We start from the raw sequence: 22,712 nt of genomic DNA, 5'->3' as shown, positions 1-22,712 counted from the left end.
AACAATGTCTCAACGTGACTGTGCCATGCTTAGCACAGTTGGAGCCCGTAGACACTGTAATGAACCAGGGAATATTATCAGAACATCCCTTTCAACAGCCCGCCAGCCCAATCCTCTGCTATATTACCTCCCTGCCTATTGACTTTTCATTATGCTACGATATTTGGTTGTGTGCCAAGTGGCATGAATAATATGGATCTTACGGTATAAATCAGCTTTTAGCCATTGTCTTGTAAGTTACTGGAAAGTTTTGGTGCGAGAGGAGGAAGGGAAACCCAAAGGAAAAGGGAAACTGCTCAGGTTGCATGGAGTCCTCCAAAGGTTTTTTGGAGAATAATTGCAATTACAAACATGCCGTTAGTGTTGTGTTTCATTTTCAATTCGAACCCATGGAGTTCAATTATTATTTTCATTAATGGTGTCAGGTTTTCATCAGAGCACACAAACAAGGAGGTTCTCCTTGGAGATTATTTTTTTTCACTCTAGCAAATGTGGCCGTGCCAAATAGCTGCATTCAGCACCGAGAAATGACTGTCTCTATAACTGGCAGTGCACTCTCCTCCAGCTCTTGGAATCACTTTGCAAGATAGAATGAACATTTACCAAATGAGCGTGAATTGCAGTTGTGGATGCGTGTGCCTGCTGCTGCTTGGAGGGAGCAGAATCTGCTTCAGAGATGGAAATTGTGCAGAAGGTGGAAAACGTACAGCGTATAAACATTAAGTTTACAGACATGTTCTGGGTTTGGATGACATATTGCAGCTTATGCTCAGACACGATTAGGTTGGAAACTAAGCTCCTCCAAAGAAAGAACCCATTAGATGAGCGTGGTGAGAAGTGTGGTGTTCTGTGAGGCAGAGAGATGGGATGTTTTTGGAGGTTTGGGCACAGCATTATGAACAGGGCATGAGTTCAAGTCTAGTCTTTGCTATGGCTTCTGGGCACCCTGTTCTCACTTGATGGTGTCCTGTCCTTCAGATGGATCACTTCCATCCCCTGTCTTTGGTTAATACATTGCACAGAGCGTTATTCACCCAAGCATGGTTAGGATTGCCTGGCATAACAATTAGAAGCAGTTTTAAGATGGGTGCTGCCACCTTGTAATTTTAAGATGGGCTTCTCTGTTAGCTTCCCTTATAATCATTTTGTTCCGCTCTCATGCCCGCCTGATGTTGGACCATTAGATTTGTAAAATGGAGCTGTTTTGATAAGTAACTTTTTTGGATGTTTCTGATTTATTTGTGGAATACGGTGCCTCGAGGCATTTCAAAGTCATCGTTCTGAATTTTTCTCCCTTTTAAAATAAGAACAGTAATTCCACCTGTTCTCTATTACACTTATCTGATCTGCATGCTCTCATATGCTTTGCATTGCAAGCATCTTGGAATGGGCGTGCTGTTATTGATTGATCAGATACTGACTTAATAATAAAGATGGGCCAAAACAGAAAACTTCTGATGTAGACTTCCGTCAGTGTGAAGGATATTTAGTCCTGTAGATTTTGGTCCAATGCACCTTGATTTAATAATACAAATATGAACACACAAAAGCCTCACATCTTGAAGCCAGCTTCATGTTTGCTATTGCAGCTCTGCTAGCATCAGTGCTGTTACTCCTGAGCTACATTCTTCAGACCTCTGCAGAAACAGACCTTACTTTGGCAGGCTCCTGTTCCAAAGGAATGCAGAGCACAGGAAGAAGTTCCCATAGAGAGGGGTTGGGATCCATGCCTGGAAGCTGAGAGGCAGACAGAGAGGTGAGCCGAGGAGAAAGGCGTCATGGCGATGTAAGGGGCTGAGTGCAGAATAGAAAAGAAGGAAGAATCAGAGAAATTTATGAGGAAGGGACTTCAAGCCATTGCTTAGTCCAGTTCCCTTAGGGTTTGCACGTACTGATGGTGTTTATTCTCTACCTTCTTCCATCCCAGTTGCAGAGAAGGTACAAAGAATGGATAGGAGACTGATAGGGTAGCAAAGAGCAACAAAAGGTTAGGAAATACGTGAGCCTGATAACTGAGGCATTAGCCTGAAAAAAAAAAACAACACACAAGTGATTAGGGAACATGGTGTTCATTAGAAGCAAGTGAGGACAAGGGATCCTACTCTGCAAAGTTCCTTTGGTGGTTCAGCATTCATTTCGTGCACAGCTGAGGAGCTCTTGCATACACTGGAGAAAAGCCTAACCAGTCTGGTGCTCCCAGAACTGGAAAAATTACTTTGGATGAAGGCAGGAAGGTAGAAAAGTGTTTGTCCTTTTTAATTGTTGGAGCAGGAGTGGAAGGAATAATATTTGTGTGTGTTTTTGATACTAATGCTCTACTGAAAAATGAGTGCCAAATGAGCAGCCAGCTCTCCTGGCCCAGGCTGGGGACCTGATATTGTCTGAATTCTACTCTCTTCTCTCACAGCAAATCCCTGACAAACTCAGAAAAGTCTTCTGACCTACATATGTTGGCTTTCATATTTGTTAAACTGGGTTCACACTTTATGCACAGGAGTTTTGTGAAGATTAATTAGCTGCTGTTTGTGGAGTATCATATAAATACTCTGGATTATTGTAATAACCTCAGTCATTTCTCAGACATTATATGGTGTATGTTCATTTAGAATGCCTTTGTGCAGTGCCTGATCCCACATTGACTATAACTGTTGAAAAGAGTAGGAAATTTTCTCATCAGGTCTCTAATAATATACCCTGACATAATAGAGCAGAATGACTCCAGAGATAAATATTCAGATTATAAAGAAGTCTTCTACTGTGATAGTCATTAAAGTCAAAATGATGAATTCAGATAAATGCAATTAATAGATTTTAAATATGAACCTTCAAACGAATGTGCAAAATCTGATCTGGTCCCTTTGGAAGAAGGAGTTTCCAAGTGAAGCCTTCTGCTCTGTTGCACTGTGGCATGGTTCTTTGTCACACTTATCTCAGAGTTCACAGTGCCAAGACACACATGAATGAGTCCAGGAGATGATGGGAGACCCTGATCTCAGAATTTACTGGTGTTGGTGCAGCTGGAGGCAGGCCCTCAATGTAATGAAGGTTTTGTGGTTCATCATGGTCACTCTTGGTAGTGTTTGACTGCAGGAAAGATATTCTTATAACAACTTCCAGTTTTTCATCATAGTTCACTTCGTGACTTCTTGGAAGCACTTCAGTTATTTCATCAGATTGCTATGATATCTTCCTATTCTTATTAGGTTGTAGCATCATAGACGTGCTGATAAGTCACGCTGATGAAAAGCATATTCTGGTGCCATAGAATTACTGGGGCCATTAATACAACTTCTACAACAACCCAAACAAGACAGGACTACCAGTGTTTGCTTTACAAGGGATGTTTTTCTCATCTCCAGAGGCTGCTCATGAGTTTACAGCAAAGTAGTATCTCTTGATTCTGTACGTGTACTTTAAGAAAGCACATGAGGTGGATAGGAAGCTTAGTTAAGATGTAGGAGGAGGAATCAAGAGACCACATCCCAGCCACAGGCCTGCGATGAGCAATTCCCTTCCAGTTCCCAGATCCCAACTTCCTTGCTGCACAGTGGTTAGTGACACCACCTGCTGCAAAGGGCCTTGATGAGACTGAGTTAATTGAAGCTGAAGTCCCACAGAATGATGCTGCAGAAGCACAAGGCACATTATCTAGTGCTGTGCCTCCATGTGGGGAGACTAATCAGTCCCAGGTCCTGTGGCAGGGTTTTGAAAAACAGTAATGGATTTTTCTTTTAAAAAGAAACCTATGCTTTCTCCTGCACGTGGGAGTGCTCTTCAGGGCCTCTGCCTAGTCATGTTGAAGTCACAAGGAACGTTATTCTGACTCCAACAGGATTTGATTATGGTTCTTCTCAATCAGCTGAGATGGAGGATAAACATCCTCAAAGGTGGAGTTCCAGCAATGAGAATCACAGATTCATGAGGGTTGGAAGGGATCTTCGGAGGTCATCCAATCCAACCTCCTTGCTAAAGCAGTTCCCTGGGGTAGATTACACATCCTAAAGTTGCCTCTGTTTCAGAACCTTATAATGCAGGTGTATGGATGCAAAGTGTCATTATGGGCCAGCATCGCATTGGGAACACCCTGATAGATGAAAGACCTCAACTGCTTTGCTCTCACCCTTTCTCTCACTCCATTGGCAGGGGAATTTGTCCCACCACTCTGAGTATTATGGGATGTCTGAGCACTCCCACTCGGCTATCCTTCACAACCGGTCAGGCTGGCCTGCAGCACTGTGGAGATAGCACAGCTGTCTCTGCACTGAAGTGAAGAAGGGGCACTTAAATGATTCATCAGCCAGACTCCCCAGCATGGTGGTAACTCCCAATAGGAGGAGCAGAAACTTTTAAAATAGCTCTCTTGAAATCCTAGAAGAGGGAATGTTTTTAAGGTGGTGTTATAGAGACCTTTGCAAGTGCATCAGTCTGTAGATGGAAGGCTTGCCCATACTGAAGTGAATGTCTGTAGCATGTCTTAATTAATTTTACATCTACACATGAAGCTAATCAGGCTTTCTATAGAGATGCCAGAGGTTCTTTGTGGTGGTTATTTAAAAGTGTTCAAGTTTTCCCTCATTGCCCTTCAGTGTTGATCTATGGGAGGACCACGCAACGTTCCCTCTGCTTGGCTGCAATCTGCTAAACCCATAGCTGGTGCTGTCCTTTGGAAGGAAGGAAGGTCAGCTGAGAAGCATGAAAATCAGCAGTTGTTTAACTTCTTAAAACTGTTTTTATTTTTTGATGTATGTATAGGTCCGTGCCAAAAACTAGCTACAAAAATTAATGCAGCCCCTCTGCAATTCTCCTGTTACCCCTAAATCAGCTTCATTTAGTGCTAAACCTTCCCTTTTCTTTGCTCCCCCCAAGTCATTTTTATACTAATGCTGCAATAAATATTAATACCTTTCCCAGATGCAACCACTTAAAATATATATGTATATCTAACGACCTACCAAATACTTGATGTGAGTGCCCAGCTGCAGCTAAAATTTGACTGGAAAAACTCTGAAAGGAGCAATAGAAATACAGCACATCCGGTGATATGCTAAGGAAACTGCGGCGCGATGATGGATGGATGCTGCTCCAATGCTGCAACCTCAAAGCTGAGGCAGCACTTTGAGAAGTGAGGCAAGGGATTACTGATGCCCACCTTGTATTTTAGAGGTGCACAGCTTTCAGTAGCTTAAGGGGCTCAACAACTCCACTAAACCAGACATGTTGCATTTGCTGAATGCGGAAATTGATCCTGGTTACAGATCTTGGCTGAGTGCTCCGGTGCTGAATATTTGTTCCCAACCACTGGGGAGGGCTGAGATGCTTCACTCCTCCAAGGAGGCAGCCAGAGAAGGAAGGTTCTGTTTTCTACGTAGTTTTAATGGTCAGTACACCCAGTGGGATGAATCAGTGCAGATCTAATTGAAGTTAATGTCAACATATGCCTCTGATTTACGCTAGCTGGGCATCCACACCCAAATATTCTAGAGATATTTAACAGAAAATATGAATTTCATTAATTGTCACGTGATGTTACAGAGTTCAGTCCCGAGTGCTGTTAAACGCAGATTAGCGTAGAATCGTTACCTCTTGTGCCTTTGCTGTAAGGTTTGGTGCAGCACACGATGCTGTGGGACCTCAGCTCTTCCACTGACACGGCGAGCTCTGTTGGACTCCTTTGTGTTCTGATCTTTGTCCCTTAGTTTGCCTCGTTTCTCTGATCTGAAAGGCATACAAGAATTGGGAAATAAATACATAAATAAATAAAATGACAAAGGAAACGAAACACTTCCCCGATTAATTGATCTTTTATTTTTCCTTGAAAGCAATGACAAGCCATGAATCTTGCGGGTTTTTGTTTGCATTTTTTCCCCCAAGCAAGCAGCTATCCATTGCTCACAGAGTTCCATGCAGAAGTTGCTTGCCTTGGTTTCATTACACAGTTTGGCGGCGTTCTATAGTTTCTCCCTGCACAGCCAGATCTCAGCAACACAAGCAGTTTATGTATCTGCAAATATTTCTTGATATCTGTAAGAAGAGGGCAGGATAACAAGGAGTGTTTGTGAGCAACGTTTCTGGCTGGAATTCTCCTGTGAATGTCTGAGCATGCTGGTATGCATAATATTGTTCGTTCTGAAAACGTTCTTACAGATAAAATCTTGCTTACTGATCATTCAGATAAAAGAGGTCACAGTTTTAGCGTGAGGAGTCGATACAACTTATTGTATAGAATACATACAGTACGCTCCCAGGCATGAAGATCTGTGTGACTTCAGCTCAGAGTGTGATTGACCAGGGCTGGGATCCCAAGAACTGCCTGAGGGAGCCTGGACCCAATGGAGATGTTGGGCTCCCAACACCTGGATCCCGATGGGATGGTAGGAGATATTGGGCCAAACGGGATGTGGGGAAATGCTGGGCTCCTGATATCTGGAGTCCAATGGGATCAGTGGGGACACTGTGCTCCCCACGTCTGGATCTCAATTCAGTTGGGATATTGGGCTCCCAACACCTGGATCCCAATGGGATGAGTGAGGATGTTGGACTCCCATTGCAGCCCATGCAATCAGAACTGCTAAGTTGTAACCAAGAAAGGATAGTGGAGAAAAAAAAATACTGATCTGCAAAGTGCACTCACACAGCAAATAAACATTTTAGGTATGTTTAAAGTGTTTGTGACAGATTTAAAGCAAACAAATGCTCGCTAGAAGGACGTATTTTGTGACAGTCATTGTATGTGACATTCCCTGGGTCGTTTTCGTGGGTTTGGTTGTAGGGAGGTCTGCAAAGGGTTTTGTTTGTTCAAGCCACATTTAAATGGATCAGATCCTTCGGTATTTCTTTGTATTTTGGAGCAGATGGAAGAGAAATACCACACCATAAGTGATGCAAAGAAGTAGCAATAATAAGGAGAAGTGAATTTCTGCTTTTTTTGTGTGTGTGTGCATGTTGCATGAGGACTATTTTGGCAGTTGTTGTTGGTAAACCCTAGGAAATATACATCTTTCTCCTTTAAAGTTCTAATTCAAGGCATGAATGTGTGAGTTCTGAAGGGACTTAGGGACTGCGGTAAAAAATGGTTGTCATAGTAACAGAAAGGGAAATAGGCCTGGCTCACCTGGGACTTTAACTTACTGCAAAAGCTGATTTTTTTCTTTTAAGGAAAGCACTCAGTAAGAGAAATAAATAAATAAGTTGTTCTTTGTATTCCGAACCAATTCTTCAACTGTATCTTCTTTTCTTTTTTTTCCCCTCATATCTGTATCTTTTCCCTTCCAAACCTATCATAAAATCTCTGTTTATTTTTTCTTTTTAATTGTTGCTGTTAAACTCATTTTGTCCTACAAATGGAAATGCAGAAAGGAGTCACAAAATATTTTCACTTACAATAGAATGAAGAACCTGTGAGGTTTTTTTTTTTGCCTGTTTTGCCTGAATGTTGATCTTTCCTATAGGGTTGGCTTCTTCACCTTGGAAATTCACAAATATAGTCAGATGAATCAGATAATAAAGGGATGGGTCCCAATGAAAAATGTTGTAGAGTACCCAGATTTGATCAATGCCTCCTAATGTTGCTGAAGTGTGAGATCTGTGTGTTATAAAGCATGGTGCTGGGTGAGCCCGTCAGCATCCTGAAGGTTCAACTTACGCACAAAACAAGCTGAACTCGATGGGAGAATAATGTGTGAAGATAGATATATGTGACAGGGCAAAAATAATTGGCACGGACACTTTGTATGATGTTAATGGGTTTATCTGCTTGGACAGCATGAGCTGTCACCTATTACTTCCATTTGTCTTTTTGTTATCCTCTCTCAAAATCGGTGTAAGATTCCAATCTGGGCTTTTTTTTTTTTGCTTTAGTTACCGAAATCTTAACAGCTAAAAACATCATCAGGATGAAATCTCATCAGCTTCTTCTGGGAGCTCTGTTTGTCTCCATGTTTTTTTTAGACGTTCTAAGTAGTTTCAAGGCTTATCAGCCTCAGAGTTGCCCTGTTGGTTCTTGTAGTTATCACAATAATATTACCCTTCAATATTGTTTTATGGAAAATCCATTCCGAAAGAAAGCCCTTGTATGCACAGGAGAGATAAAGGAACAGACTCAGATCGCGTGGTCAAACATGCAGTGGAGAAACAGGCATAAATCAAAGTAGTTGCATTGACTTATGTCAACTCACAGCCCATCTCGGAGCTGATGACAGTCACACTGAGTGCATTTCACCTGATTTTTCTAAATTTTGTTGTGTTTTCTTTGCTTGCTGGGGTTGGCTGTGTGGGTTGGTTTATTTTTTCTGAGTTCTCCCAGTCCTGGATAGCTGATATACCTCCATGTAAATCAATTGCAGGCAGAACATGACACCGCGTTTCGTTATGGTGAATAACAGTGACACAATTCTTTACCTTTACAGATTCTTCTTAAAGTTTTTTCTCAAGTGCAATCAGAATTGTTTGAAAACAGCAGGAAACCCCCGAGATATGAGGCGGTTCCAGGTAAGGCTCAGCATTAAGCTGTCTCTCTCGTTCTCTTTTTCTCCTCTCCCCTACATTGCTCGTAATAAATATGACTGTCTGTGATAAGCCGTATCAGATATTGTTAAAGTTTTTCTCCATTTGTTGTGGTTAAACCTTTTTTTTTTCCCCTCCCCTCTCTCTTTTTCCCACTCCGAATCCCCAAGGGGATGTGATGTACTGTACCAACCAGCAGTGGATATTTGATTTGACACCCTCGGGCAAAGCACTCGCACATACAGCTGCCCACAGCAGGGATCGTGTTTGTGATACTTAGATGCCTCAGAATCTTTCAAAGTAGCTCTGTTCGTGGTACAGAAGCATCTCCCCATTTCCCTTCACTCTCTCTTCTCATCTCTTTTGCCTTTTAACTCTTTCTTGCCCTCCTTTCAGCTTCTTAAAAATCGCCCAAATAGTGATGGTCACTTTAAGATCTCACGCAGGAAAGCAACAAGACCCAGGGGACAATGACCCAGCTGCTTTGCAGTAAAATCTGCCACTGGTTTCATCATAGCTGTCGCTGATGTATTGTGAACACCAACTAATAAAAACACAGAAGGAGGTGAAGTGTGTCAGGTTAGAAGCAAAGGAGAAGGGAAAGGCTGACACAGTCCCTCTTCTCCCACACTTTAATCTTTAAGCAGCCGTGTCTAACAGTTTAGTATTTTACCTGTAAAAGGGTAGAATGGTTTTTCTACTTGTTGCCATTTTTATCATGCTCTTACTGCAAGCCATCCATGTCACAAAGAGGGTTTTAGCTGTAGGGGGGATGCATGGCTTTCCTGTAGACCCATCAGGTTTGTAGAGGGCAGTGACATCTTGAGGTCTGCCAGTTGTTGGGCTGTTGCCTCAGTTTCCTCATTTAGAAACAAAGTAAAAACTCCACAAGAATTTACAGCCCCGTGTCAAACTTTCCACTAAATGATGCATTTTTGGCTTATATTTTTACTGGGAACACAGTTTCACCAAAGGGATGTTTTTCTCAAAGAAAAAGAAAAAACTTGGGTAGATGAAAACAAAAACCCACTCTGGAAGCTCCAAAAATTTTAGAGGAGTGTTGGCTAAAGATACAAAAATGGTTATTTTTTTGGTTTTCAGTGGGGATAAATAAAAAGTAATAATCCAACCCAACTTTGTTTTTTTGGCACCAGTGGTTTGATGAGGCTGTAGTTTCTCCTTGTGTTTTTTGGAGACGGTAAGATATAAAAAAAGTGAAATAATAATAATTTAAAAAATAGAAGTGGGTGTTGTTAGCAAATTTGTACTGATTTTTGTTTCAGTCGGTAATTTCCATCAAGAAAAAAAATGCCATTATCATCTTCCATCTTCCTTTACTATGAGAGTAAAGGAAAACTCCAATGAGAGCGTGCGAACCAATCTTGTTAGCTCTTAGGAATGGTTAGGATGGCTGAGGGTGGAGGGTAATTGAAGCATGGATCCAGAGACTCTTCATTTGGTTATGAGTTTGTAGGAAGTCATGCACAAGGGCACCCTGGTTAGCAAATGGGGTATTCTGGACATTGCCATAATACCAATAATAGACTTACAAGAGCAAAAAAACCTAACACTACATTGTGATTGAAGCTAAAATAGTAGATTTCAGGTGAATGCTGAATTGCATGAGGATTTTAGATTCTTTTTTATTTTTGGTGGAGGTCTCTCTCTACTCTCAGCTTTACTCTTTGTTTGACCTCCACACCTCCACGGCAAATATAGGTATTTTATTAAGAATCTAAACAGCTTCACATTTTCAGTGGGACATTGAAAAGTGAAACTAAAACGAGCTTTACAGCATGCACATGTTGCCAGTGGAATGTCTTCAGCCCATCCACCTGGCATTCCTCTTGTACATGAGGAAGTATTGGCTTGCTTTTGATCTTTGTACCAAAATCAGCAGCTAACTGGAGACGAAAGTGAGCTGGGGCAGACTCCTCCTGATCTGGATTTTCTGCCTTACAACAGCCAAGCCTGAAGGAAAGAGCCAAGTAAAACTCTGGTTCTATTTTACAGGGATTGCTTAAACTCTTCTTGCACTTGCAGACAATGTGGATTCATATCCTTTCCAGTTTCATTGTGAGATTTAAGTTCAAACCTCAGCGTTAATCAAGATTAGGAAAAGCCTCTACATTCGTCTGTCTTTTGAAACCCGGAATGTTCACAAGACTTTGTTTTGGTGTAGCGAGAATGAGCCCTTTGAAGCACATTGTCAAATGCTTGAGGTTTTGGGGGAAAGCAGAATCTTTGTTCAGGCGCCTTCAGCATGGGAAATGTTGGTTGATGAGCTCGATTCTGGGCTACAGTGCTCAGAATGTATGAATAAAGCTAACCAAAAAAATAAGGTAGTTCCATTGCTAAAATTGTATGCATTGGGAGTAAAACGTTCAGCCTTCCAATGGAAATTAGCCAGGATAGACTGCAGAGAGAGCTTGTTTTCAGTCTGCTGGGTTCCTTCTAAGGGTAGAAGCATGACTTCCATGGTTGTGATGTAAAAAAGAGCACTCTTGAGTGGTCTACTATGTCTTCAGGATCCTCCTCAATTTATTGTTATTGTTTTTAATTTAGGCAAACGCTTTTTTACCCTGATTCTTGTTGTGTGTGGTCTGTCTGTTACCCCTGAAGTCTTAAGTGGAAAAAGAGGCCTTGTTCCAAGTATTAGCAGTATATATTTGTGCACTGTGAGCATGGTCGTTTTCATTTTAGTTTTTAAGTCTTGTATCAGGCAGTGTAACGAATGGGCAGGATTGCTTCTTGGGTTTGAAAGGATGGATGTTTGTTTAGGAATGTACGATCAGAGTAAAAGCGAGGTCAAAAAGCCCGGTACAATTGGCTGCTTTACTGATTTCATTATTTTAAACAACACAGAAGAGAGAATCCAAGTCACCAAGTTCCCATTGCTACTGAAATCTGGAACTGAAAGGGTCTCATCAAAACATTTCTGCTTTTTAATGGAGATGGAATGAAAACCCGAAGCTCAGGCTTTGTTGTTGAAACAGAAATATAAATAAGAGACATGGAAATGGTGCAGTACAACGCATCTTATTGAGTTCTCCAAGCAAGGAAGAACGGTTACTCATGTCTGGAAGAGTGTCAAGTCAATGCTTCTGATTAGAGATGGGTGTGAAGCTTCTCGGTTTGGTTCCAGGGAGCTGAGATCCAGATCCTGGCCTCAGACTCTGTATTTCTAGGTACGAGATTTAGCTCTCGTGTAGCATAGTTACGGTTTATTAAACTAAATTAAATGTTAGATTTCATTTATTTCACACCCACTTAAAAAAAAGCAAAAACCTCACAACTAAACTAAACTGAACTGGGGGTGGGGAGAAAAAAGGGCGGAAAGGTTACATTAACACTGCATTGTAAATGTAATACAGCTCCAGATGCCTGAAGAGTTGTGGTTTGAGATTTTTCTTTAGTTTCTTGTTTTTTGTTTGTTTTTAGAATAATTCTTTAGTTTGGAGAGCAACACCAGCTGCTTTGTGATCGTGTTCACGGCTTGAAATTTGCTTGGATACTAAGTAGAGCTTTGCAGATGAAATGAAAATCTCTCAAATTTAAAGACCTTACACGCCTGATATTTTTCTGCTGCTGAAATGTGTTGCACCTCAGACATTAAAGGACATGTGATCATTATTTTAACTTCCCCCCCCCCCCAAGTAATAATGTAATTTTATTGTGACTCATAGGCTATTTCAGTGGGGACAAGGAATCTTTCTATTGCTAATGGATATTTTCGTGGTTACTTGCTGGCTGCCCACATGCATTCATGAACACATTCTTGTCAATTCAGCTGAAGCAAATATTGATTATTTATCAGTTAAAGCATTTCTGAGTGAAAGGGAAAGGTGGAAAATGAAACAGGGAATAGAAAAGGAATGTTTAAGTTACGTTCTCAAGCACAGTGCCATCTGAGTTCAACTGATCTGCAAATCTGAGCTTTCATATGTGTTGTCATTACTGTCACTGCTGTACTCTCAGCGAGTGATCTCTCAAGAACAGAATTAAAAAAGAAATGGTGATGGTCCTCCACTTAATGAGGACTTCTCCTGGAGAACTCGATTGAAGCCCAATGACACTTAATGGTAACGACCGGTGTGTAATGGGGACAATAATTCTGTGGAATTAAGATGAGGCACTTTCAGCCTAAATGCTTCAGCTGAGACCTGATGTGTTCATCAGCCTCCTGTTGATTGGGAATTCTGCTGCATCCACTCACGCTGATTGTACAGACCCTACAGTGCTGTGGTTGTGGATGGGACCAGGTAACAGAACAGCTAATGATGGTCATCTTTGAATCAACATCATTTTTTAGTAACAGACAAGAGGAAGGTCATCAACTGTCCTCTGTTCTCTGCAGAAATCATGACATGGAATGTTTCCTGGCAAGTATTCCCCTCTAGGTGCTCTAGGGAGGAAGAGAAAGGAAAAATAACAAGGTATGTCCCTGGGGAGATTTCCTTCCTGACCTCAGAGTGGTTGGATCAGTTCATCATCAGGCACCTGAGCCAAGCTGGCTGTGTTTGAGAATTCACCCAGCTCGGCTCAGTATGAAGCACAGAAGGATCTATATCGTTTGGGAAGGAATAAAACAGGTCGGAGCAGTCAGATAGTGCTGAGACTTAGGAATGCTGTGTTCCATAAAGAAACAGAAAGGGATGGCAGGAGGAAAACAGAACTGGTCTAAATCAAAATCACTTTCAGACTGATGGTGAAAGAACGTGCTAAGGACCCCCACAGTCAGATCTGGATGTGGACAGAGATCTCTGTTAGAGAGATGAATACTACGGGGACTAATGTCGTTATGAAAGGTTCATTTCCCAGCTATAGATTGCAAAATGAGAGCAACATCTACCATCAGTCCAGCTACTGCTGACAGATTTCTTTGCTGGAGGTGATGTTATCTTAGAGTCTATATATGTAAGGGAGGGACTGATTGCAACGAACCACTCAAGGAGCTTAATGTGCTCAGATCTGAAGGCCAAATGGCCATTGCAACCGTGGGTTGCCAAACTCGTGTCTCATCCATTAAAGCAAACCATAAATGAGATCCTACTGCATCTCAGGTAAACTCTGCTGGTAGAAAGAAGGATATGTTTGTGTCAGTGCACTCTACCATCTGTGTCTGGAATACAGTGTACTTGTTTAACCGATTTTAAGCAGAATGGAAATGAAATTGGTACAGGTGCAGGACTGGAGCATTATGTGGAATGGGGAGGGGTATTCAGCTCCCATGCTTCAGGAACACTTAAGTTATAACTGCTCTCTGAAAATGGTTCAGTTGTCTGTAATAGCAGAGATGGGATGGCAGTGACCCAGGGGTTATATCTTACCCAATGTCCCTAAAATGACAGGAGGTCCCACTCCCAAAATGAAGGCCATATGCAGAGCTCCTATCAGCTCCCAGCTTTCGTCAGTCTCAGGGTATCAGAGAGAATTTCCCAAAGAATCCAATGGAAGTTTTGCACAGAGAGAAGCTGCTGGCATTTTCCACTCTGTTTATCTTATTCCTAATCCAACTATGAAGCAAACACATATTATAGCATCTACTCCTGTATTACTCGACCCAAACGCCTATTGACATCAATGGGAACCCCATCCAAGTGAAGACAGCAGGATGAGGCCTGACATCTTTTCTTCCACCCAGCTGGAAAATAATAATAATGCTAATAATTTTGAAAATCCTCCTAGTAGTTTTTCTTCTGAAAAGTTAAAATAACATGGTGCTGTGACTAGAGAGTTGTAAGGGAAAGTGCATCAGGAATGTAATATTGTTTCCAGATGTACAATGTCATAAGAATTTTTTCCACACTTGGAATGGAAACAGGAATTTTTTGAGAGAGATCATTTACACAGTGATGAGATATGTTACATGTAAATAAACGCCTCTGTGCCTAGAATGTTTGTACCATATGTCTAAATAGGTGTCTATGAGTGATGCAGCTTTCGTATGTAGATGCTGGGTATTTCCTTGTGCGTATGCGATTTGGAGCGTACTTTATATTAATGAAGTATCAATATAAAGTATAGTTGGAGGAGGAAGGATTGTAGTATCTCTGACCAAGAACTTGTAGTATTTCTGAACTTTTCATTCAGATTCCATTAGGTAGGTGCAGAATGTGCCTTCCCCACTACCCACCCTTCAGTGGGCTTCTGCAGGGGACGCAGTCATTAACGAAGACCGGCTGCTGCCAGAGCTGAAGATTTCAGTCTTAAAACTGGTAACATGAACTGTTAGACTGATTGGTGCTGTCAGTACTGCCGAGTCAGAGAGGTAATCTTTAAGGTAAAGTAATACCAACACTTTGAACTGTGCAGGGAAAAATGGAAGAGGGGCAATCCAGCTCGGGGAACCTGAGTGCCATTTGCTAAACCTGGTCTGGCTGAATGTCATGGGAGGTGATGAGGCTTCACTGTGGCTTTTGAGGAGTGAACATATTACAGAAATCCACCTGGGAAACAAAAACAGCCACACATTTCTTCAGCACTGCTGTGGAGTCATTGCACCAGGTCTGTGGCTTCATAGCTGGTTTTAAGACCCTTGGAGATGTGCAAAGAGATTCTGGAGAACTGATGGAAGCTCTGCCGAGAAGCTCGCATCTCCCTTGCTGTTGTTGTAGATGGAACCCATGTTTGGTTGCTGAAGGAGCACTTTGCTGTGTCTGTTTCTTGCTCAGGTGGTTGTCCTCTGAAGCTCCACCAGAGGTGACTGGTTGATTCAGCTGTTTAGGAGCAAAACATCTTTCTTATTTATGCCATCTATGTCAAATTTGGCCTTAAGCTACAATTACCAGAACACATTGTCTAGCTGACATCTTTTGATGTTCTCAGGTCCTTTCCTCAGAGTTTCATTTTGCATTAACTACTGATTTTAGCAAGAAGATCTCAAATGGAATTGGCATAGAAGCCGAATTTCCACACAGTAGAAGTAGTGCCATCAGATCTGGAAACAGAAACCCTCAAACATTTGTCAGTAATTTGCCAATGCTGTGGGCAAACCTGAGAACTTAAATCTCCGGAGGAGTTTGCACATTGCCTTTCAGCAGCACTAAGCAGAAGTTTACAAAAAGGCCTGGGATGTTTTATGATGTTAGGAGAACAAGTGTTATTGATAAATACGCGTTCAGAAAGGTATTGGCCAAAGAAAAAAAAAGAAAAAAAAAAAAAAAAAGCCTAGAAATGGTTAACAAGGTAATGGTAAGAAGCGTTGACCTTGATTTGTTTAGCTAAGATGTAAAGATTTTTGAAGGTCAAAGGTGTTCTTGTGTAGTGTTTTGGAGTCTAACTGTGTCTGACCCTCTAACATTAAGCTGCTGTGGCCTGCAGTTTTGAAGAGTGAAGCAAACCAGGGGGAAGGGGAGAAGGGGGAGAGAACAGGAAATGGAGTGAGGTGTTTCAGGAAGTTGTCAGGAGTTGACTGATTGATTCCAGATGGAAAGGGTCACCCTTCATGACCCAGGAAATACTCACTGGGGGAAAGCAGTTGGCTTGTGAAAAGGAAGGGCCTGGGAGTTAGAGACCAGAGCGGAATGCACATTCCTCTTCCCTTTATCCATAAAACATTGTTTTTTAACCTTCAGTATAAAACAATTGGATTGCCATCTTCACCAGCCAGGAAGGAACAACCAAACCAAAGTGGAGAAGCTCAGGAGTTGTTATGTCCATGATCTTGCATGTTCTTACTCCACAGCACTCATAACGAGTTGGCTTACCGTGTCGTAATAACGATGACAGAGGTGTGTGTTGAATTTCAGTAGTACCTTCAAGATGACTGCAAAGAAGGTCCAAAACTTTGAGAAAGTTCTGGTCCAGATCCGTGCTTCGCTTTTGTCCTATTCCCAAGGATTGCATTTATTTACCATCAGGCCCAGCTGATGCAATGCCAACTGGGTTTGACCCTCCTGTGATAGATAGGAGAGGTAAATAGAAATGGAGCCACTCATGGAGGTCTTCAGCTTGAATAGAGGCTGCTCAACACTCATCTTCTAAACACAGGACATTTTTTTTTGCTATTACTCTTGAAAAAGGACTCATTTTTTTGTGTGCAACATTGACACCCAAATGGGTTTTCAAACAGGATGCGTGCATACCTGCAGTCTGCAGATACTATAAAAAACCCCATACCAAGGGCACGTGGGTGTGCATTTATCACATACATACCTTGTGTATGCGAGGTCAGGTATGTATATATTATATAATGTAACTGTATATATGTGATATACTTCTGATTTACATTTGGTTGCAATTTAAACACTTGTCGTAAATATTTCAGACACTGGAATAATTCAGGCCTATTCCCCTGTTGCCACAGTTGCTCTCTGTGCTGGCCAGTGAGAGATTAAAATTTATTTCCATTGTTTAACGGAAAATAATGAAGTGCATCTGAGTGGGTTCAGCTATGTCATGCGGGAAACGTTCACTCTGGATAGGAGTCTCACTCCACCCAAATGTGCAATGATGAAATCCGTTGGCACGCGGAAAGCAACACATTTTGTGACAAGAATGCTTGAGAAATATAAGAGCACAGTATGACAAGAGCCTTTTGGAATGAATTAAACTTGCCTCGAGAAAGAAAGTATTCTTTAAACTCGCAGAATCCTGCCGGTGGGGCAAGGTTTCTCATGGTGTATGATGAGTATTGCTTTATCAGCAATTAGAGCCTGTTCTCTTACCTGGACCACGACACCTGTGTCTGAAAATTCGTGAACATGTCCAGGGTCAGATCCTCAATAGCTGTGAGCTTCTATAGCGGCGTGGCAGCTGAGTGGAGCTGAGATGATTTACACCAACTAATGGCCATAACCCCAAGGTTTCAACAAGACGCGTCTTTTTTCAGTTGCTTAAATGCAGGATTGTTTCTTTCTTTCTTTCTTTCTTTCTTTTATCTTTTTCCTTAAAGTTTGTGGTTTAAAGACAGGTTTGGGATGTTGTGTTTGAAAGGGAGAGTGAAGTGGGATTCATTAACATATTCAATTACTCTAAGAATTCCTATGCCTTCAGAGCCCAGCAGCAAAGCCATGGAGGCCAAGGCTTTGAAATCTGGTGCTTGACTCTGGGTGCTCAGGCTCAGGTGTTTTCTGAGAGGCACTCAGTCTGTCTATGTAAAAACCAGACATCGTATTAGGTACTTTTTTCACGTCGTAGGAGTTTCTCTTATGCTCGGTCAATGGAGACCTTTATTTCTGAAGCAGATGCAGATGCATTTGCATGTGTGTGCAGTACAGCAGATGGCTCTGAATCTGCATGTATGTATCAGAGGGCAAATTGCTGCGGTGCTCTCAGCCTGTCCTCCTGGTTGCTGTATACAGACCTCTTTGCCATCAGCAATGCTATGGCACATCATAGGAAACGAAATTTAGGGCCATCTGCAGTAGCTGGTTCATTATACATTACGGACTTTATATGGCCCTTAGGATGCTGTGTTAAATGGAATTAATGCACAGAGTAAAGGCTGAGAATATTTTCTCCCATTCTTGCTAGGGAGTAAACCCTGCAGGACATGATTACATTTTGCAAACAGAATAAGATTTTAACTAAACTGAATCATTAATACATTAAAAGCTGAATATCCAACTAAGCTGTTTACCTGCCTCCTTTTTCTTCCCTTTGAAAACATCTAGGTTGTGCTATCCACAACAGTGAATGTTGATGGGCACGTGCTGGCAGTGTCTGACAACATGTTTGTTCACAACAACTCCAAGCACGGACGGAGAGCAAGGAGACTCGACCCCTCTGAAGGTAGGATGCTGTATGAAGAGCGGTACACAAATGAGTGCAAAAGCATATTGCCCATTCTTCAATTTCTGTTTGCTTTCAGGAGGAGAGGAGAGCTAAGAGGGAGCTACAGAACCTAAGGGGGCTTAGAGAAGGAAAAGGCAGGAAAATGGTGCAAAATACGACCCTCTTCACATATAAGATGCTGGTTTCTCTCCTCCCCCTCCCAATACATTTACTAGTTTGTCCTGCAGAGATGAAAAACACAGGAACACCTAATATTATCTAAAATTCAGACTTCTTTTTCAGCTGGGATTGATTTGATTTCAGGCAAATTAAGCAACATGACATCTTATTTAAACAGAACTGTTACAGCACAAGATGTGTATGAAAAAGTGTCACTAGTTCCCTTAAACAAACTATGTGCAAAGCATAACAATGCACAGAAGGAAACTGACACTAATTGATTTTAGTTTGTTTGGCTAAGCAAGGCTCAGGGCCGTCTACAGGATGGTTTTTGGACTACATTAAAGTAATTACAAATACTTGCGTCTGTTACGTTTCAGAATGGTTGGCCCCTCCTCTCCCTCTTCTCATGCATTCATTACCAATGCATTCCACCTTCTCATGCAGACAGTACTCCAAATTACTAGCAAATGCTATCTGTGTCTACTTTTCCCTCCCCTGCAGCTAGTGAAAGTGAGAAGACCTAGTGATGTTAGCAGAAAAGACAAGCTGGGATATTATTTCATTATAATGTTTTGCTGCCCTACTCCTTAAATGTGCCCTATATCAACCTATAAGAAGAATTAATGAACTGGAAGAAAATGATTGAATCAGTAAAGAATTCAGAGTGGTGTTAATTCTCCCCCAGCGGGCAGTGAAATGGTAGAAGGAAAATCCCAGGATTCCTAGCCTAGGAAGCCATCCAGTTTTTCCTTGACTGATTGGATGTGATTGACTGGCTGTTCAAAGGAGTCTCATGTTTTTGGAGCCCTGCCAAAGTTCCCCTCCACCTCTGACCCTGTCAACATTGGGAATGGAGTGATGGATTGACTTTGGTTATGGCCTGGAAACCATATTGGGTTCCTGATGGGATGTATAGTCCAGAGGCCTTGAACATATGGAAGAGAGAAGAAAAAATAAAAATAAAAATTCTATTCCCCAACACCAAGAAAATGGTTCGAAATTGTCTCCTGATAAGAATTGGAGGAAACATTTGATATTTCCGTATCTCTCTTACCCATTGATAAACCTAATAAATCTTAATCTACGTCTCTTTGCACAGGGTTTAGCTTTTATGTGATCGTATGCTAATAAGTGCTTAAAAAAAAACCCACACACACGAAAAAACAACCTCTGCATGATCATTTAAGCATTTCATTTTTACACCCACTGCAGTTGGCCTATTAGGGCTTTAATGACACAGTGTTAAGTGCCGGTAATGAATAGGCAAGTAATTAACACTAGCAAGGCAGAAAACATGCATTTATTCGTACGTATTTATTTATTTGCTCGCTTCTTTTGGCTTTTTGAAATGGAAAAGCAGCCTTCACAGGTGACTGGCTGGAGGGACTTGTCTTAGGCCTCTTTCAGCACTGGGGAATTCATGGCATTGTGAAGCTGCAGCAGTGCAGAAACTCCCATGAGCAGACAGGTGAAGCTTCCCTAAGCTATGGTTTGCCCCAGTATGACTTAGGACTGCTTAACATGCATAGAGGTCGCTTGCACTTATCTTCTGCAAGGGTTTGTGCCCAGCATGTTAAATCCCTTATCTGACGCTCTGCTCTCCTTTTGGTTTTGTTCAGCCACACCGTGCATCAAAGCAATAAGCCCAAGCGAAGGGTGGACAACGGGAGGAGCAATGGTGATCATTATTGGAGACAACTTCTTTGATGGGCTTCAAGTAGTGTTTGGAACCATGCTTGTATGGAGTGAGGTAAGTAGAAGCACCTCTGTTATTTCCCATTCCAATAATGTTACAAAAATGGTGGTGTGTAAGATGGGCAATATGAAACTCCAAGAAGGAAATTCATAGAAATCTACTCTGTGGAACTACTTGCTCTGTGATACTATTGAGGCCAACTGCTCAGTAATTTCCAGAGTAGGACTGAGTAATTCTAGGGGTCTGGAGGCAAGAAAATGTATAGAAGGAAAGAAAGAGGGAGTGAACATAGGAAGAGTTAGTAAAGGGGAAAGAAATCATTTTGTGGCTCAATGGGGATAGTCTGCTCCTGCACCTTTAAGACTTCCTTCTTGAAGAGTAGCCAGCCATCTCGTACCCCTTTGCTCCCTAAGACTGAACCCTGGGGGACTCCTCCTATTGGTCTTCTGATAGTATCCCCTACACAGCATTAAGCAATGCACTCATTTGGATGCACTCAATCCACATTTGGAGGGTGTAGGTAATCAGGATAAATAACACAGCTGTGTAATTTTGTCTCTCTTTTTTAATTGTTTCCCAGCTTATTACACCTCATGCTATTCGAGTTCAGACACCTCCACGTCACATTCCCGGAGTGGTTGAAGTGACATTATCATACAAATCCAAACAGTTTTGCAAAGGCGCCCCAGGCAGGTTTATTTACACAGGTAAGTGCTCGTGATTTGCACTGGAGGAGCTCAAGCTCTGAGCTTCCTTGTTTTGGTAAGCATCATTGATGACTCTGTGCTCTGCTTGTTTGTTTGTTTGTTTTGCCTCTTGCTGTTTGAAGGCCACTTTCAGCACTCACCGTGCTGAAAGAGCTTTAGGAACTGAGTGATGCAGAGATGTGTAAAATAGAAATGTGCATCTGTCTATGAAAATGTATTTCTTATTGTGAAGCTATCTTGATTGCAAGACTTACCTGTACCATCTAGGGGGACTGGAGTCAGACTGTAGTGCAGTTCTTTGACATATTAATTAGTGTGCTTCCACTAAAAGGGACATGAAGACGTACGGTAGGAGCTGGCGGAAGAGAGGAAAGTTAAATCTACTATCCCTGTGTTACTGCTGTTGCTGACATAGGGATATCTGTTAGCATTCTCTGAGGAGTGAGTGGGTGCTCACCGCCATATGTTACAAAGCAGCACTTCATGGAAGATGCCGAGCGAGGGTAGAATAGGCAACGTTTCAATCTGTCTGTACAAGAGCCTGCAGCTCTCCCACCATGGCAGGCAAAATGATAAACACAGCTATTAGGTAGAGACTCACCTGTGTAATCAATTCCCCCAGGTCGTTGCTGCTAATGGCAATAAAAACAACTTCTTAGCTATGAAAATAACACGGTGGCTTTTTATTTATTTATTTATTTTTCTTTCCGCAAATATATTAACTATTGAACAGGAAAGTTCAATATATTTTCTATTATTGAGGAGGTAGCCCAGTGCATCACAATGAGAATCTATTCTCTCGTGAGAATTGAAGCTTGTTATTTTCTTGTTACTTTTAGAGCTTTATGTTGGGATGTAGATGTCACACGGCTTCTACCTGACAAAGCATCAGAGAATGGGGCAGCTTGGAGATGCAGATGAGACCACTTCTCTCTTGAACTGTGGTTGCCTCTCTATATATCCCCTTTACATCCAACCTGCCTTGGCAAAAGCTTAAGAAATGCATTGACATTAACATCTAGCCCAGGAGACTGAGGAGTGTGAAATTCTGCAAAGTGAAAGCACGGGAAGATGTACTTCTGTCAGAATTAATAACAGCAGCACGAACGAGCAGCCCCGCTACCAGCAGGGTCATGTTGTATTAAGTCCTTAATAATTATTAAGTGCTGAGATAACCTCAGATGGAAAGTACGAAGGGTCAAGTCGTTTAAAACTACTGAGCAGCTGGCTATAGGCACATCACAGGTATAGCAGTGATAATTATTCATAGAAAACCAGACCTTGAAAGGTTCATCAGGGCCTCACTGCATTGGACATGCACTTCTGTTCTATACATGAGGCACTACCATGGGAAGAAGAAGAAGAAAGATTAACCACTGTCTGTGGTTGTGCAGGAAAGCTGAAGGTAGACAAGGGAACACATCTCCCAGGTCTTAGGCTGATCCTTTCGTCAACAGGCCACCAATACTCTCCTAAAATGTGAAAGCAGGAAAGCAGTGATCTTAGTATTGTGAAGTGTGTCTCTGTCTGTGCCCTCGATATTTAATATACCATCAAATATTAATGATTGACCTGATTATACTTGGTATTTATTTATTTTAAATAGTAACAATACAGGCTGTTTGAAGAAGAAAATGATGAAGTGTTAAAAAGATGAGTATAAAAATTAGATATAAACTTCAAGGGTAAATCTAAATGCCACAGCGGAGCTGTTATGGGAGCTCGCATGTACCCTGTAATGTGTATTTATAATGGGCTCCTATCAAAGTGTGCTGTGCTAGCATTGCTATAGTTATGGTTCTGTCAGCATTTCCACTCTTAAGTGCTATCATTCAGGGTGCTGCAACTCACCCAACGAATTCCTCTCATTGCCAAAATGTGATGTGGGGACTTTTTCCTACAGATCC

At 41.7% G+C, this 22,712-nt stretch overlaps 1 protein-coding gene across 2 annotated transcripts in view; it reads left to right on the top strand.

The window, feature by feature from the left end:
- The window catches only part of EBF2 (EBF transcription factor 2), a 108,347-nt gene that overhangs the window by 72,156 nt on the left and 13,479 nt on the right, over positions 1–22,712 (top strand). For both annotated transcript variants that reach the window (XM_072357169.1, XM_072357168.1), the window contains exons 7-10: positions 8,406–8,487; positions 18,120–18,237; positions 20,022–20,152; positions 20,679–20,805. In XM_072357169.1, the coding sequence (XP_072213270.1) occupies positions 8,406–8,487; positions 18,120–18,237; positions 20,022–20,152; positions 20,679–20,805 (458 nt within the window). The remainder of the gene's footprint in view (positions 1–8,405; positions 8,488–18,119; positions 18,238–20,021; positions 20,153–20,678; positions 20,806–22,712) is intronic.

The sequence above is a fragment of the Excalfactoria chinensis genome, chromosome 25 (genome assembly GCF_039878825.1).
Source record: "Excalfactoria chinensis isolate bCotChi1 chromosome 25, bCotChi1.hap2, whole genome shotgun sequence".
NCBI lineage: Eukaryota > Metazoa > Chordata > Aves > Galliformes > Phasianidae > Excalfactoria > Excalfactoria chinensis.
Note: the sequence above shows the minus strand (reverse complement) of the source record. Positions and strands in the feature narration are given on the sequence as shown.